At 31.5% G+C, this 18,964-nt stretch overlaps 1 protein-coding gene across 1 annotated transcript; it reads left to right on the top strand.

Moving 5' to 3' along the window:
• The first annotated feature begins 3,102 nt into the window (after positions 1-3,102).
• LOC149076227 (T-cell activation Rho GTPase-activating protein-like) lies at positions 3,103-18,633 on the top strand. The gene is made up of 9 exons (XM_089243791.1): positions 3,103-3,517; positions 7,771-7,834; positions 10,908-11,069; positions 11,246-11,355; positions 11,957-12,158; positions 13,061-13,211; positions 14,857-14,987; positions 15,145-15,352; positions 18,064-18,633. Exons 1-9 carry the CDS (start codon positions 3,480-3,482, stop codon positions 18,111-18,113), a joined length of 1,116 nt encoding a protein of 371 aa, XP_089099917.1. The 5' UTR covers positions 3,103-3,479; the 3' UTR covers positions 18,114-18,633.
• The last annotated feature ends 331 nt before the right edge of the window (positions 18,634-18,964 follow it).

Raw genomic sequence — 18,964 nt, 5'->3', positions numbered from 1 at the left:
AAATCTCCCAGGGTGTGCTTTAATTCATTAGAGCTCTATCAGAGCTTTTCTGTGTAATCCCATCAGAGCCGCTCTTAGGGGGTGTATGACAGATGCCGTCACCCCAAGCTCCGCATTTTAAAATCCTTTTTGGATCTCTCATGAAGAGGGACGATGAGGAGAAAAAAGGAGAAGTTTTGGAAACTATGGATTAGGAAATCTGAGAGATACTCTTCAGAATAAAAAGCAAAAAAATTGAAAATAAATAAAAATTCCATGAGCATATCGACCTTCCCTCTCTCGAGCAAATGTAGCACTGAGTCCACTGTGATTCATCAAGGGATTCTTAGGCAAAAACTCTAATTACTACTGTTAATATAAGTTTGTGGCAAAAATATCGCACGGCACCTTAACATGCTGCAGCACACTGTTTGAATATCACTGCTGTAGACCAGAGCGAACTTATTTTTCCTAAAACGCTCTCCCTGTTCAGAATTTTTTTTTTCTCATCAACTCTCTCCCCCTCCTCCTGAGCCAAATCAGTATAAATCATGTATCATGTCTTAAATCTTCTATTGCCCCAGGGCCCAATTCTTATAAGGCACTACAGCGGGAATGCAAATAAATACTGATAGAGCTATGCAGCTACTTTAAAAAAAGAAAATTCAAATAAATAAAATCGTAAAATAATTAATTTGATGAACGTCGAAATTCTATCAGTTATCACTAGTTTGCCATTATTACCTGAATTCAAAAAGAAAAGAAGAAGAAAAATGTCTGAAAACATTTTTTTAAAACACGCTCTTATACGTAAAATACTCTACATGGTACTTCGGATTTTTTACGATTAAAAAATACTAAATTAATTTTCATCTTATCATAAATAAACAGAAGAAACAAGAAAAGTGAATTAATGAAGATCTCAATTTTTTTAAATATATAAATAACAGTATATCTAATATAAAAATAAAATTCGAAATTTTTAATATTGTTATGAAAGTAAGTAAGTAAGTAAATGCTTTAAACGATTAATGAAGTTTTGCTAAAATCGTTCATTAAAATTTAATAATAAAGGAAATGAGATTTACAAATACAAAAAAACTCAAGTATAGGTGAAAATTTAACAAATAATTAAACTTAGCCAAAATAAGAAATTAAACCGTAACAAAGCACTTAATGGAAACGAAAAAAAATTACCAATTAGAACACAAAAAGTAATTAATCAAAACAAAAATAATTCCTTTAAAACGAAACAAATAATTAATAAACAATGAAATTCTTTAATAACATGAATTATGCCACCGATACACGAATCTTATCTCAATTAGAGAGAATAGAGGAGAAAAATACATTCAAAACAGTTCAATTAATTTTGTCTTTCAAAATATATTATATGAATATCCCCTCAGCATAAAAATCCATATTTTTAAAAAATTTTGTAAAAATAAAATGCTATAAATAAATGATAAAATGTTGTCGAAATGAGAGAGAAAACTTAAATAAAAAATATTAAAAACCAAGTAAAAATTTAAGAAACAATAAAATTATGTCAAAATGATAAAACATAAATAAAAATAAATAAATGATAAAATTATGTATAAAAAAAAAAATTTAACGGTTGTGGGTCACTTAATATTTACATATAAGTGATCTATAAATCCGTCGCGAGCTTTTTTTTATTCGCGGACCGCTTAAGTGGTATGGAACTGTGTTGCGAGCCATTTAAGTGATCTAGAAATGTGTCGCCGAATACTTAATTGTAGTGAGAATGTGCCGCGGACCCACTTAAGTAATCTGGAACAACGTGGCAGGTTATTTAAAATTACCTTTAAATGTACCGCGTTTCACTTAAGTGATCTGTAAATGTGCAGTGAATCACGTAAGTAATCTGGTAATGTGACGCGTTCCACTTAATTGCAGTGGGAATGTGCTGCGGGCCACTTGAGTGATTTGAAACAGCGCCCTAGGTCTTTGATGTGATCTGAAACAGCATCTTAAATCTGTGATGTGATCTGAAACAGCATCTTAAATCTGTGATGTGATCTGAAACAGCATCTTAAATCTGTGATGTGATCTGAAACAGCATCTTAAATCTGTGATGTGATCTGAAACAGCATCTTAAATCTGTGATGTGATCTGAAAATATACCACGGGTCTAGGGCCGTCTTAAGAGCATCATGGGGCCCGGGTCAAGTGGTTTTCCTGAAAAATCTTGAATTTTTCTAGAATTTACCTTGTAAATTCTAGAAAATTTCACCTTGTAAATTCTAGAAAATTTCAACGCTATCTCACTTTTGTGAGTTCCTCTTCTCCTGAGGCTCCCGGGCCGTGCCCGGGTGGGCCCATGCGTTGAGACGGCACTGCACGGGTCACTTGTGATCTGGAAAAAAGTGCCGCTTAGTTCATATTTACAATAGTAGGTTCGAGGTCACTGGTCACATCAAAGACCGAGGGTCAAATGTGGCCCTCCCGAGTCATCTGATGTGGCCCTTGGCATATTTAAAATTTCAAGATTAGTATCTCGCGGTACATTTTCAGATCATTTAAGCGACCCAAGCAAATTTCCAAATCCCTTGAGCGACCCGCGGCACCTCCGCAGTACACATTCGGTTACCTGCATTTTAATAGGTCACTCATATGGCTTTTGATACATTTCCAGATCACTTAAAATATTCGCGAGAAATTTCCAGATCACTCAAACGACCCGCGGCACATTTTTGGATCTTTCGAATGACTCGCAGAACATTTGCATATGACTCAAGTGGCCCACAGCACACTCTAACACGTCCTGACTGGTTTGAGGCACATTTCCAGGTAACTGAAGTGGCCCACGACACACTCCAAACCCATAAAGTGGCCCGCACTCCCCAAACATTGAACAGTCCTGCTTTAAGTAAAAAATTTTGTGTCGAAACGGGACCAATTAAAATTAAATAAAAAAATCTAAAAAGACAGGGAAAAAATTCTAAATATAATAAAATTATGTTAAGGTGATAAATAAAAACAGAATAAAAATTAAATAAATAATAATATATTCCGAAATAAAAACCAAACAAAAAAAAACTTTCGTCGCCAACAAACGAATTCCGTCGCCAAAACAGAGCGCCTCCCGTATATCGAAACGAGGCCAAGATTCCAGCGCAGGCAGGAGATCCCGATCAAAACGTCGAGCAACCCACAGCCGGAGGCAGGTTGTACGTGAGGCAATAAACAACATCAAGCCCGAGTTGGATATAAATCGTTCCCTCGTTAATATTATAATACCGTAGTAATAATCGCCTCTATTAAAGAAGTCAACGGCTATCCTTGAGATAGGACATTAAAGAATTAGGGGAGAGAGAGAGAGAGAGAAAGAAACGGTTTTTTTTCAACACATCATTATAAAAGAACACGAAAAGGAAGAGTTTAAAGATGACTGAAAAACGGAGAAAAAGGAGAGGAGAAATAGTGGAGGAGCGACAGCTCTGAGGGTTGAATGAAGATGGAAAATTCTGGTCGAGATGGGACAGTGGCACAGCAGGGGACAACGATTAGAAAGGTAATTATATTATATATTCTAACATTTAAATGTGATATTTTCACGATCCTCATCAAGAAATCGATGTCAGTTGCGAAACGAAATCGGTTTTCTACGTAGAAAAGTGACGAAAATCTATTGAAATTAGCATTTCTTTCTACCCTCCTTTTCGTCAATATACGTGCTTGTGTGTGTGTGTATCTACGCGCCATTTAACATGTATGACGTCATGAATGGGTTTCATTTTTTCCCCCCGTGATTTCACTAATAAAGGAAAAAAACATTGACCTTTTTTTTCTTTTAATGGTCGATTCCTAAAACAGGAAAAAATGTCAGATCATTTTTCAAATATTTTTTTTTTACGAAACCCTTTTGTCCGTTACCTGTTGATATAATATTCTTTTAGTAAACACAATGATTTATCTCTTTTCTTCTTTTTTCTACATACAATCTACATCCTGTTGCTGAATTTATTGTTTTCTATAGTTAATGGACTAATTTTCCTTGTATTTGTGTTCTTTGCGTTCTCTAAAATCTATGTAATACCTGAAAAAAATGGTTTTTTTTCTTTAAATATTTTTGCCCCCTTTAAATTAATTTGTATAGTTGATTACAAATTTTAGAATGGGAAAGAAGCATTGAATGGCTGCTAATTGAACTTCACTGTTCTCGTTTAAAAAATATGGGAAAATAGTACTAATTTTTGTGATATCTAATATATGTAAACATTTGTAGCAAGTATTATAACATCTGATACAAGAAAAATCAACAAATTTTTAAAAAAAATACATAAATTGTATAGTACAGGATTTTTTTTTAAATTTAATGACAGGGTTATTTTTTTATGCTGGAAAATCTTGTGGATAGTGTGATATGATTAATATGGTTTAATGATGTGTTTTCTCATCTACTATTTTAGCGCATAAGAAAATGAAGGCAAAAAATAGCATTGACTTTTTCTTCTTGCAATTGTTGATTCCTAAAACAGGAAAACATCAATCATTTCAAATAGTTAGTTATTATTTTTTTTTTTTTACAGAACCCCATTAGTTCATTGCCTGTTGATGTTATAACAATCATCAAAAAACAAGTTTTTTAAATCATTACACAATGATTTCTATTTTCTTAAATTTAATCTACATCCTGTTGCTTAATTTGTTGTTTTCTATAGCTAATGGACTAATTTTTCTTGTGTATGTGATATTGATAATATAAAATCTATATTATCTGAAAAAAAGGTTCGTTAAAAAAAAATTTTTTTATTAAAATATTTGCTACCTTTAAATTGTTAAATTATTTTGAAAAAAATTACAGATCTTAAAATGAGAAAAAACTCATTATATCTTTATTAAATATGGCTGCTAATTTATTTATTTATTTTCACATATCAACTACAGAAGTATTTACATCCAATTACTGTTGGAGAGAAATAAAAAAAGACAAAATATATACAATTCTCGAAATGTATACACTAAAATAATAATAATAACAAAATAACAATGAGAGAGCAAAAATGTTTAAAAATAAGTCAATATGTGAAAACTTAAATTCTGATTTATAAAGAATACACGTGCATGCACACATGCAAATCTACATTATATTTATCTACATTGTATTCATAACATAATACTTATTTATGTCGTTTCATTAAAAAGGCTTAGCAACAAGTTTATGTATACTCTTTCTGTGTTGCGGTACAGGAAAAGCCAATGTTATTTAGAATATTACAGTAATAAATTTTATTGTTTAACATATTTTTTTAAAAATTAATTTCATTTAATCATCAATTATCAATCATTAATTTCATTTTCCATCAATTTGTGGCATTGTTGAAGGCTCTCAATATCAAGCAAGTCACACAAAAAGGCAGCAGTTAAAAATTCAGAAGATGACAAATTTTTTGTAGAGTAAATTAGCAAAGAAATTCATTTTGTAATTACACTACAATATATTCTTATTTAAAAATATATGTAGGGAAAAGAGTACTAGTGTTTTGTGACGTGTATTTATGTAAGCATTTATAACAAGTATTATAACATCTAGGTACATCAAAATATTTACTAATGACAGATGACTCTTAAAAAAGGAAAGCTATGCATATGCATAATTTTGTAACAAAGTTCTGAAGGAACAAACATAATGATACAATTTTGCGGTTTTCCATTCTCAGGAAAACTTAACGAAACAATAAATAAGTAACACACCATAAGAACTTGAATAATAATTTTTTTAGAAACCCTGTGTTTATCAATTTAGAGAGGTTTGACTGTTTATATATAATAATTATATACAATACATTCATATTTTTTTAAAAGTCAAATGAATTAAAATTCAGGTTCTATTTCTATCTTCAGGAATGAATTTTGAAAGAAATCAGAAAAATATGAATTTATTTATCATCTTTATTTTATTGTGTAAAACCTTTTTTTCCCACATTGAAACTATATTTTAACATATTTTCCATGTAAACTGAACCAATATCATGTGCTTGTAGTTAGACCCACAGTCATTCTATGCATATCAGGGTTAATGGGATGAAAAATATTGATTTTTTGGAGGCCCCAACAAGCAAACTCTGCAGGAGAGTTACAATTTTTTGTTCCTAATCCAATAACTCTGTCAAATTCCTGAAGAAGACCTATAGTTTATTGTATATTTTGAAAGGGTGTACATCTATGCACTCACCTGTATCCACGCTCACATCCGTCAAAATAAAATACCACCTAATAACACCTCAATTTCTAGGCTGCAATCTAATTTTTAAGACATATATATATAGTTCTGCTAATTATTGGCTGTAAACTTGAGATATTTTTTATTTGACTATTTCTAAAATCATACATTTTAGTATTGAAGCTGAAAAAAAATTAAAAATTAACTTGTGAAAGAATACCTCAAAGACACAAATGTTAAACACATTGCAGAAGACGAACATAATCAAAATACAATATTTTTCTATTTTCCTACTGCTTGATTTGAAATGTTTATGAACTTTTTGAAAATTCATATTGCGCTGACCGCAAGCATGTACTGTAAATAGATTGTGGTTCTGATTTTTGCATTATTATTATTGCCTGTTAAATGCCATTTCATGAGTTATCTCATCTGTATTAGAAAAGAAATTGAATCAATGAAAAAAAAGAAGAAACACACACACACAATGAATGTCATTTACAAATCTTTGTCTTAATTTCTTTAATTTTAAAGGCTTTAGTGCCTTATTTTCTTTAGTTTTCAAAAGAATGCCCATAATTCATGACATTCAAAAAATAAATGTTAACAAAAAAGATCTCGAATAATTTAAAAAAAAAAGAAAAATCAAATGCACTATATCTCAAATCTTTTTTTTCCCTATATCAAAGCTTGGACATATGAAAGTGAAACTAAAACAGATGTCATATACAGGGCTTGACAAATCCCAGGTCACCATGGTGACAAGAAAATTGGTATTGACGTCTGAAATTTTCTCTCTCTCACTCTGGTTGCTAAATGAGATGCTATGTGAATGATACAAAATTTTCTAATTTTATGACAATGTTCCTCTCATCATAGGAAGGGGATATGAAGTCCTGGAAAATTTAAAAAAAAACACCCATTATTTAGGACTGTTTTATAATGAAATCATACTCCACTTCTGAAAAAAATGTTTTTGGCCTAATTATTACAGAAAAATTTTATATGATGGTATTAACCGATTTCCCAATTATTGGTATTGATATTTCATTAAAAAAGTTATTGTTTGTCCATAAATAAGTTGAATTTCTTAAAATTTCTTGCAATAAATATAAATAGTTTTAACAAAAATATTTTAGTTCAATCATTGTTTTAACATTAAAAAGTCAAAAATAATATATCAGAATGAAACTTACCATCGACTCTTATTTTTCTATGGAATTCTTTATTGTGCATAAATGCGTTATAAGATGAAATTAAATGAAGTAGAATCAATCATAATATAGAAATAATCGTAATTAGTGGATTTGAGATTTATATTCTATTAACTCTTTACATCCTGGCTGTGCATTAAAAGTATAGTGGGTTAGATAATTTGTTTTTAACTATCTCATTGTTTCAATTTTTTTTTACTTTGTCTTTAACTAGAACTAAAATAACCTACCAAATAATTTACATGATAACTATTTTTTATCATTATAGATTTATTCTTTTATTTTAATTTATTATAATTTTCTTCTTATTCTACTTTTCACAATGTCAGGTATAAAGGGTTAATGTTTTTGTTTTCATAACTAATTACGTAAATTTGTTTTCCTTAGAGTACGTTTTGGTATACCATTGGACCAATTGTGCAAAGACAACGTGATTCCACGGCCTCTTTTGGTAAGTTCTACATTCGATTATGCAAGTATTCCAATTCTGATTCCAGGTCTCATATTGTTTTATTTAAAATTCTTACTGTGTGAATTTAATCATTTCTTCTTTTCAATTGGTTTTGGCAATATTTTACATTTTGGAAAATTTTTGAAATGACTAAAATCAGAGTTTGACAAATCAAAAAAAAAAATTTTTTTTTAGTTGTCAGTCAAATTTCTTAGCAACCAAAAATAATTTTAGTCTTGAGAAAAATGGTCCTAAATAATGTTCCTTTTTCTGACTTTTCTGGGACTGTATATCATTTTCCTATATTAAAAGACTGCCATGACTAGCTTACACTGTCATGAAATCAGAAAATTTTGTGTCATTCTTATTTTAAAGGTGGGGGGGGGGGGAAGGAGTCTTATTCACAGGCAATTTCAGAATGACATTTCAGAAGAAAATAAGAATAAGCCCTATATATGTGAACATAAATGATTTGTATTAAACATTTGACAATGCCTTGTGTATATATACTTAAATATTCGGGTCGATCTCATGAAATTGAACAAAACGTAAACAAAAATAAATGTCATCCAAAAATTCCAAAAAAAAAAAAAAAATAAATCTTAGGAACACTTCTTTCCCTGTTGTTAAATAGAATATGGTCAGCAGCGAAGTTTGTTCAAAACTATGTCATGTCATGTATGTAAAAAAAAATTAATTTGTGTTCAACCATGTTATAAGAGATAGGCAAAGCTGACATAAAAGTTTGCCTATTTCAGCACTTGATATTTATGCTTGACACTCACATGTTCCATCCATTTTGGTAGTTTATTTTCAACTTGGACAAGCACTGATACACTGAACAATTTGATTTCAGTTGTATTTTTATTTAAAATTTTTTTTTCTCTCTCCTTTTTTTGTCAGTTTTACCAGGGGGGGGGGGGGAAGACAACAAATTTATAATTTTTTTTCTTCTGCAGAGCATGAGGGGCATTCTCAAAGCATAGTCTTCAGATAAAAAAATACTGCAGCCTGTTGTTGCAGTTAAGAAATCAAGATTTTGTAATTTTTATTCCTCCTTTCCCCGCAACTTGTGATCAAACCTTCCTTCTGGTTACCTCGTGCCAGGAGAAATATTTTTTCTAGGTTTTGCAACACTGGTCAAAACTAAGCATGTTGAAAACATGTGCTTTTCAAAAATATTGGAGGTCTTTGAGCCTCCATATGGTAAAGAGTGAAAATAATTTTCAATTATATATTTCTCACAAAAAAGTTGTTAGGAGAAGGAAATTTAATAAAAACACTCCTCTTTTTTTCTTAATAAATCTAATTTGTGAATTAATTTTTACAATTCTAATTGATTTAAAAGAGGAAGATCAAGTGATGGGTACATTCTTCTTCATCTTTTCAACACAAAATTTGATTGGTTCAAGTTTGATCAGTTTTGCCACCTATGTTTTCCAAATATATAAAAAAAAAAGGGAAAAATTTTCACATTTAGCTATAAACTATTTTTAAAAAATATTTAAAGTTACAAAGAAGATGAAATATGAAAGTTTAATGGTCCTAAAAATATATATTATTGAAAATAAGAATATATTTTGATTTCAACCCTTTCAGTACTGCAAACTACCACCATCTTTTTAGGCTGTGTATAACTACTTTACAATTACGAGATGACAGCACAAGTGTGGGACTATTAGATTTTTAAATTTGTTGATTAATAAAATTCAGTTTGATATTTCACCCTTGTAAAAGTGTTTACTACATTAAAACCTGTCTATAACGATAGTCGGGACCTAGAAAAAATTTTGTTAATACCAGTTATTGTTGTAGACAATTTTAGCATTTGTGCATCCAATGTTTATGTAGGTATAATGTGGAACTTTTTTATGATTTTATTATGAACTTTTTTAAAAACTTCAAAGCAAAAATTTTAGCTGAAATTTTTACTAATGAGATATACATATAAGTATGCATAAAAGATAGATGCAAGCATAATTTTATTTCATGATGAAATTACAGAAAAAAAAAGTATTAATTTTGTTTGTTTATGTGTTGATGCAAATGACACCTACATACATACACATATGTTCGAGCCCATCTAGCAAGTTCAGATGCACATCGGCAGCATTTGGTAATGTTGAAATGAAATCCTGGAGATTTAATTAGGGATTATATGGCAGCCTTAGCAGAACTCATGTGCTGCGAACTTTTGTTATCTTATATTCTGGATCATGGGGTGTCATTTTCCAAGACAAAAAAAAAATTGGGAAATAATATACTACTAGCTTTATAAAAAAGGTAAAATTATTGTTGTAGACAGGTGCATCTAAAAAGTGATTATTGCTGTAGGTAGATCCAAAATTCATTGAGTAAATAGAAATTCTACGGGAACCAAAGAAAATATCATTATAGGCAGGTTTATCATCATACACAGGTTTCACTGTACCAAACTTTTATGTAATGCAGTAAAACACTGCTTTTAAAAATATTTGGTAACACATGTATGAAACAAATCATGGCTATCTTTGTAGCAAAATGAAAAACATTATTAGGAACATGTTTGAATTGATATTTTTGTCTTCATTGTAAGCATATAGTGCCAACTCATTTTCATGCACCAGGTTAATTAAATCATTGTGTACTAAATAATATTTTGAAGAAAATTTTTTTCTTTGTTTTTAGGCCTTAACCAAATGACCTACCAAAAATTTTTCATGATAATTATTTCATTTTTCATAATGTGGTACTGAAAGAATTAAGATGGAAAGTTATCATTGTAAAATTTGTGAAGTGTGTGGGCTGGAGACAGCCAGGAGAATGAAATTTTCTTGAGAAAAATCTGTTGATGAAAAAAATTATGAATAGAGTCGTGGCATGTCAGAAACAGGAATATAAATATAAATTAAAAAAAAAAAAGTTCTATGCCAAATACATTAACGTAAATGAGACATAATTTGCCAATTTCATGAGAATAACCTATACATGATATGTTCTATAAGATTTTTAAACACAGGCCTATTTATTTCATTTGGAGAGAGGTTTTGTTTCAAGTAACAACTCACATTGTTGTCTTTTCATCAATAAAAAGGCCATGATATTGAAGCTAAATAAAGATGCTCCATTTTGTAAGAATGTTTTCCGAGCTCCAGGACATGAGGCGACTGTAAGGAAGATTATCCACAGCTTGCAGAAAGGCGAAACTGTCTCCCATGAAGGACTCTCTGTATATAACCTTGCATCTGTCATCAAGGTAAAGTTTTTCTTCTGTCCCTGTTTCAGATAAATGCTTCTGAATTATAATTATGCAGTTGAGTTGCTTACTCTAGCAATAGTTTGTCTAAAATTAATGTTTTTCTTAAATGTTTTTTTCCTATAAATCTTAGAATTGTATTTTTTATATCAATTTTTTGACTTATTTTTTTCCAGAAATTTCTTCGGAAATTGCCTGGCGGAGTCTTCGGTTCTGAAAATGAGGAAGAATTGTTTAGTGTAATGGAGTTGACTGATTCGGAGGACAGATTCAAACGGATCAATAGGTACTATTATAAATCTCTTGTCTCTTGATGTTTCTGAGTTTGATGTAATGGTGTTGATCTACATAAATAGCATGGAATTACAATGAACTTATAAGCTTAGACATGGAAGAGTAAATGAACTTTGCTCAATAATACTTGAAAACCACCAAAATTCAAATACTTAGAAAAATACAATGTTTCTAATGCATTTTCTCACACCATATGTGCCATCTGCCATTTTCAGAGAAAAAATTTAACCACTATCACGCTGATCGAGAATACCACTAGGGTTGGTTACTAAATCTTAACTCAAACGTGCACGTCAAATGATCACAATGTCTGATGTGATCAGATGTATTTTTTCAGCTGGACAACCAGGAGTTAAGGTTTGGTAACCAACCCAAGTGTGATCTCCAGTCTGCGTAATAGTGGTTATATTTTTCCTCTAAAGACGGCATCCATAATGTGTCAAAATGCATTAGAAATTTTGTATTTTTCCGAAATTTGTCTTTTTTGTTGGTGATTTCTAAGTAAGCTTAGCCCATTGATAATTTTTAGCATTTATGAATATTTCACGCTGACACTTCATTTTATTAAAATTAACTGCAATTATATCTCACAGAGTTATGATGTCTCTACCAGTAAGCACTCAGCATCTGCTAGTGTTACTGTTCGGAACATTCCGTGTGATAGCAGATGCTGCAACTTGGGCAGACACTGGGATGACATCAGAGGCATTAGGAGTAAGCATTGCACCAAGTATATTTCGTTCATGTGTCAGTGATGGGAAAATGGCTACTATGGAAGATGTCATTCGTTTCAAGGTATGTAAAAAAAATGGCTGTTTTAATTTTTTACATTTGTTTTATATTTTTTTTCCCCCATTGCATTAAAGTAAGGGTACACAACCTTACAAGTCTGAGGGTTGGTTATGAGACATGGCTACCCACTCTCAGGCCACAAACCACAAACTGATGTTACTTGTTGTGCTGTATGCATTGATATTTTTTTAAGGAACACCTTTCATAGGTTGGTGGAACTTTTTGATTGTGCACCTTCCCTTAATATAGTTGTTCCTATTCTTTCTATTGGGCCACCCCAAAGCATAATGTTTTGCATTGCTCTGCAACAAGCCCTCAGCTGACTGAAAATGTTCTTTAGTAAAAATTCCCTTAAGAGTATTTTATATAAAGAAGAGTTCTTTTGCCCCTTCTTTTCTTATAATTCTATAGTAAAATTGTTCTGCTGTGTGCAACCAACATAGTTTCTGCTTTGAGGCTCAATGCCGTCTTAAGGCATGGGCCCACCTGAGCACTGCCTGGGGCATCAAGAGAAGGGGGGGGGGGCTCATAAAAATGGGATCTGGTTGAAGTTTTCAAGAATCGGTCTAGTAGGACCTCAGAAAAATCACTTGGCCCCCAGAGGCCCATGATTCTTTTAAGATAACTCTGTTGAGGCTGAATGGGAACTTTCACCTCTAGGAGACTTTAATGCATATTCTAGGACCAGTAGTGAAATTCAATTCTTATTCTTGCACCTGATTATGCAGCTACTAATCTATAATTTTTTGTGTCAGATGAAAAGCAATGAGCGTTTTGAACATGCCCATCTGAATCATGATGTTTATGTGGGGTTTAATTTGTTTTATTGCTTTTAGTATTAATTGATTAATTAATAGTGTGAATATATAGGGTGGAAATGGTTGATAGGCACCCTTATTTTCCAGATTGCTACTCAGCTGACAAAATATCTCATTGACCAATTTGGACATCACCTATTGTTTACCCAATCCTGCTATGAGTATTACACACAGATTACTGGTCGACCAAGGCCTGGGGTAAGGGACTGGAGGCGAGGGATTTACACAAGTGTGTCAGGTGAGACATTAAATTTCTATAAATTTTAATCAGAGTTTTGCTTTGTTAGTTTTATATTTTAGTTCAATGAAATGGTTTGTCCTTCTAAATAATTTGATTGTAAAATCATTATGTACTATTAAGCAGAGACGCACAGGTGCCCCTCACTGCCAAGCTGACCAAAAATTTAAAAAAATTAATATTTCAGTAAAAAAAATTAAAATATATTTTAAAAAAACCTTTTATATGTTATTCCAACCAATTTCTCTTAATTTAAATACTTTTGAAAGATGGTAATTTCTCAGGAAGAAAAGTTTTGCGCTCCCCTTTTCCAAAGGTCAATCCTGCATACACCCCTGCTGTTAAGTATTATGTACACAAACTCTGGTCCCTTTGACTATTTTGTTCAACCTACAAAGCAATTCAAAACTAAATATCACTCAATAGATTTCACCATTGTTTTCCCCTTATATTTTGCCCTTGAAAAAGTAATTTAAATCCGTGAAAATAATCCTGGGTGGAATATGACCCACAAACTATATCACTTGTAACATGGGAAACAAATGACTGAGGCAAAACATATTTTTGTCACTAAAATATCTTAATTATGTCCTGCCACACACAAAATATCCATGTCACTGAAAAACTTGACTACTACTGCCATCAATACATATTACTAATGAACATTCCTCTGACTAGAGTGACTGTATGAGCTGTACTTTGCAGAAAATTTGTCTAGCACTTGAGTGGCGTGGTGGTAAGATGCTTGTCTTGCACCATGAAGGTTAATGTCATGTCCCAGGTTTGAATCTGGAGAATATAGATAACAAGATATTTTCCCTAATAAGCTTGAGGTGACCACTGATAGATGACATCTTCATTTCCAATCCAACTCATTAATGGCAGTAAATTGCAATATAGTGATATGGCCTGAGTTGGTTTTTGGGGAAGTAGTAAATTTATCTATCCCGATATTGCTATAAAGTGTCACATGTTTATGTAGCTTACTTAAATTTATAACTTGACTGAAATCTTGGATGAACATAATTTTAATAACTTTTCTACTATATAACTATGTGTTTGCATAGATATTTTTCATACTCAAACATTTTTTTAGTGAAACACATTTCAGTTCACTGCAGATATGCTGTAGGTTGTATTTCCTGCCCACTTTTGAGCAATTTTAATAGTAACTGGTAATTTTTCCTCTTTCAGTGACACAGTTGGTGATATTCCATATTTTCCTTTATTTGAAATCCATATTTGCTTTATTTTTCTTAATGAAATATGGTTGCCCTACATCTGAGAAAATTATTATGGACAATGGATGATTCTGCAATGTGTTGTAGGAGTGAATTTTAATAATACACGTTTCATTCTGCTGGGTTGTGCACAATATATAAGTAGTCAATGGTTGTTTTTATGAATTTGAAGAATGGCAAGGTATTCAAAGAAATGCCATATTATTTGGGAAAAGAAAACTAGTATGTAAAAATGTGTTGGTTCATAAAATCGAGCATGGATTGCATTCAAAAGTGCATTGCTCATCTTTTTGATTGAATAACTCAATTGCACCTACATATGCACAAAAAAATGAAAAGTTTATAATTGTAGCACAGTTAGAATAGTTTAAATATTTCTATTCATGCATAGCATTTTTTTCTAGTGATACCTGGACCACCAATGATCCCAGCAAGAAGTGGTAACAATCATGATTCCCAGAAAGATACTCCTGGCAAGAGGAGCCTGTACTCTGACATCAGTCCCATTTCTCCTAATGGCAGCAGTGATGAAGTGGTGAGCGGTGCCTTGAGCTCAGCTTTCATGTTTCTAAGTTCTCAACATTTTATATTTCAAATATTTGCAGTGCATTATTTTTTGTTACTCAATTTTTTCCCTAATCATTAAAACATGCGGGCAAAATAACCACTTTTTTTGTGTCATGCTATTTTAGGCATCTAGTCCAGCTGTAAGCTTAGAAGAGAGGCAACTAAAGGCTGCAAACAGACAAGCTGAGAGCACACGTGAGCTGACATTTCTTCCACAGGTGCATGAGCGACAGACAGCTAGACTGAGATCTCGCTTAGAATGGTACTGCAGTCCTGGATCATCTCCCGCTATTTTCTCATGCACAAAACAAACTGAAACTCAACCTGATCAAGGTAATATGTCATGTAAAACATGTTTCATTTCTCTTCAGTACATTAGCTATTGTTCAAATATGCATTGAAAAACTTGTATACCAAGTTTTTTTAATGCAGGAGAATTTCTCTCATCCAAAATAAAAAGGAGTTGGTGGGGGGGGGGGGGGCTGAACACATTTTAGATATGAAAATATTAGTGCAGCCAATCCACGATTTAAGAATGGAATTTTTGAGTCAAGATCTGAAATATACTTGACACTTTTGGCTGATCACTGTTTTACTGACAAATTTTTAAATAAATCCACAAAAATCACTAAAAAAATTATTTGTGTTGTTTGTTTGGTCAATGGTCTTGCATATACCCCATATTTTTAGAAATGCATGAGTAAAAAAACTATTTTGGTTGTTTCAAATATGGGGAGGTTATACAGTAATTGATAGCCTAACCAAGGCTTTTCAACCGATTTGTCATAAGAGAAACATAGATGTGCTGCAAAAAATTCCAGAAAAATGTAAATAATTTTTTTTTTCCAAAGCAATCCAAAGTTAAATGTCCAAACAAAAATTGAGACACTATACTAGTTATATGATGTACAGTTGAATGCCGTTGTAATGAACTCCAAGAGGTCTGAGAAATCACCACATTATAATGAAAGTTTGGCTGAAGGGAATAAATACTTGGCATTATAATGGAACTCCAGGTTTTTGCATTGTTCCTATACAAACTTATCTGGGGGGGGGGGGATTAGAAAATTGTTCATTAAAATGAGGTTTTTGCTATAACGGTATTAAATACTGTGTTTTCTTATACAGTTGAATTAAATTTTAACAAATTTTGTTAAAATGGGATTCAACTGTATATGAAAATGAAAAAACGAAAAAAATTACACACTGTTTTCCACAAAAAAAAAAGTGTCAGAAGGGCCTGAATTGAAAAATAAGTCCTAGACAAGACAATTAAATTTGTTGGAAAGAAGGGGTTGAAACAGAAAATACAATGTAGAAATGATTGAACTATAGAGGTGTAATGTTGGCAAGGTTCTTATTGAACAACTTTTTTGATTTATTGTATAACATTTAGAGAAAGTTTTTTTATGCGCCTATAATCCACCTATGCAAGTATTTTCTCTAGATTGGGAGAGAAATTCTATTTTTTAAGGAAGCAGTTCACAACCTGTGCTCCGTGCAGCCCTTAGAACTTCTTGACCATTCCAGCAAAATCAAATTAATCAGTAAATTTAGTGAATAAAAAAAAAGGGCTTGAAGAGACCCCCAGCACAGAGTTCTATTCATATAAAAAATGTTCCTCGAATCAAAAAGTTTAAGAACCACTGGTTTGAAGTGTACAAACGTTTGAATCAAAATATTACTGAAAATGTATTGAAGAGGTAACACAAAAATTAAATTGTGAGAGAAATGACAGAGGATCACGATTAAACCATTAAATTTTTTTTAACCTAAAAATTTTCTTTCGTTTGTTCCAATGATAGTTTATTTACATACTCTGTGCAACACCAAGGGAAAAACTTGTTCTGTGTGGGATCAAACTTTTCTTTTATGTTGGCCACACAGAGCATGACACTGACAGTTTAGCGCTTTTTTAAAAATATTTTGTGGGAGATAGATGACACTCAAACTCAGATATTCTATAGATCTGATAGAATAAGAAAAATATTGAAGAAACCTGCCAGAGAAAGAAGAAAAAAACTAAAATATATATTCAAATGTCATGTATATGTTATGGTAAATGTGATAAATTTGGTTTTTATGCATTTTATCACTTTTTCCTGCTGATTATACATAATAACCCTAGCGTCATTTGTAAATTTAATAAGTATTAAAAAATTAACACTTTCACTGTTGATTAAACACAATACCTACCTAAGCATTGCGTCGTTGGTAAATGTGATAAATTGCACTATATGATATGCTATACATGATAACTTATACATGTATTGTATCATTATATCGGGGAATGATCGTAAAATTTGTTACCATTATATTGGGGTCCGACTATATATATTCAGCACACATACTAGACTCATTTGGAATTTTTTTTTCATATTTATATCAATTACACTAGGATATTATTCATAATCACAGGTAAAGGCAATAAATTTAAAACATTTATCATATTTACCAATGACACTTTGTTATCATGTATAATCTCCAGTATAAGTGATAATTTTTTTTTTTTTAATAATAACGTGATCCTCACGTATTCCCAAGGGATCAGCATGATCCGTCCAGAGAATTTGTTAGTGTTCGTAAACATCCATGCCCGAACCGGGATTCGAACCCAGACCTGTACAGTGAGAAGCTAGTTCCCTAACCACTCGACTGCCAGGCGGCAGTCTTTATCAAAATTGCAGGTATTTGTCAAATTTACTAACGATGCTTGGGTATTATGCATATTCACCAGTAAAAGTGATAAATTTATCAAACTTACTAATATGATTGGTAAGCATGAATAACCACCAGTTATTAGGTATAGTAACTAATTAATAATTTTAAAAAGTTAAATCTAAAAAAATCATTGATATAATTAATTTAAATCATCTGAAAGCAATTGGGCAGGCCTCTCATTCGAAAGTGACAGGAGCAATTTAAGTGTTGAATATTTTTACTAAAATACTAGAAATGTTTTGTTATTTTTAAATCAGATGAAATATAATTTGAAGTTCTGAATATGCTGAAGTTATATATATATATATATTAAATTCTTTCAGGTGGTGCTGTGCCAAACAAGGGAAAAGTCACTTGCTCAATGTCTGCCTAATATTAGTGATAACTGTTGGTAGTAACATTTGTGAATATGGGAACGAAATTAATCCTCGTGAATACATCTCATCTGTTTCATTTTTTCCTTCCCTTCCCTTTTCCCAACACTCCATTTATAGAATGAAGAAAATGGAAAAGGTTTTTGTTTTTAAGTGGGAGAAAGCAAAAGAAAAACTTGTAGCTGCTGAACTGTGTTTGACGCATTTTAAAATTTTGTCATGTGAGAATGCTGTGTGTATATTTGTCTTTCATTTAATTGCAGTTAAAATGTGCAACAGCTATAAAGTTTTATCGGCATTGATAAAACTTATGTAATGCAGCTGGTATGTTTTGGTCAGTATACAAAATGCGATCAAATGCTCTGTGAAAAAAAAAGTCACCCACTCAAAATCAATGTGAAATCAATTCTTTCATATAGAAGCAGCAGAATCCCTTTTACATCTAACGTTAAAAAAATCTAATACTTATAGTCTAATAAATGTAATACAATGAATAAACCTAATGTTTATAACATTTCTAAAAAAAATATCAAATGAAATATTAAAAAAAAATTAATTTATAGTTGATTATACATGATTTCTGTGCGTAAAATGCAGTGGCGCCTCAACTTAGGAGTTTAATTTATTCCTGAGAGATATTTGCATCTTTGAAAATTCACGTGTCAAACCACATTTTTCAATACAAAATTATTATCTCTAATTTGACCCCCATCCCAACAATAATAATATTCATATACAGGGTGAACTTTGATTGATCCACCAAATGAAAGTGGGTAATAGATGAGCCCAAGTGGAGCATAACACATCATAGCAACTCTGTTCTAACAGTTTTTGAGTTATGATGAATAGC

Source organism: Pholcus phalangioides, unplaced genomic scaffold (assembly GCF_987345545.1).
Source record: "Pholcus phalangioides strain wild (caught in Gottingen) unplaced genomic scaffold, Ppha-v1.0 ptg000015l_1, whole genome shotgun sequence".
NCBI lineage: Eukaryota > Metazoa > Arthropoda > Arachnida > Araneae > Pholcidae > Pholcus > Pholcus phalangioides.
This window is presented reverse-complemented; position numbering and strand designations above follow the sequence as displayed.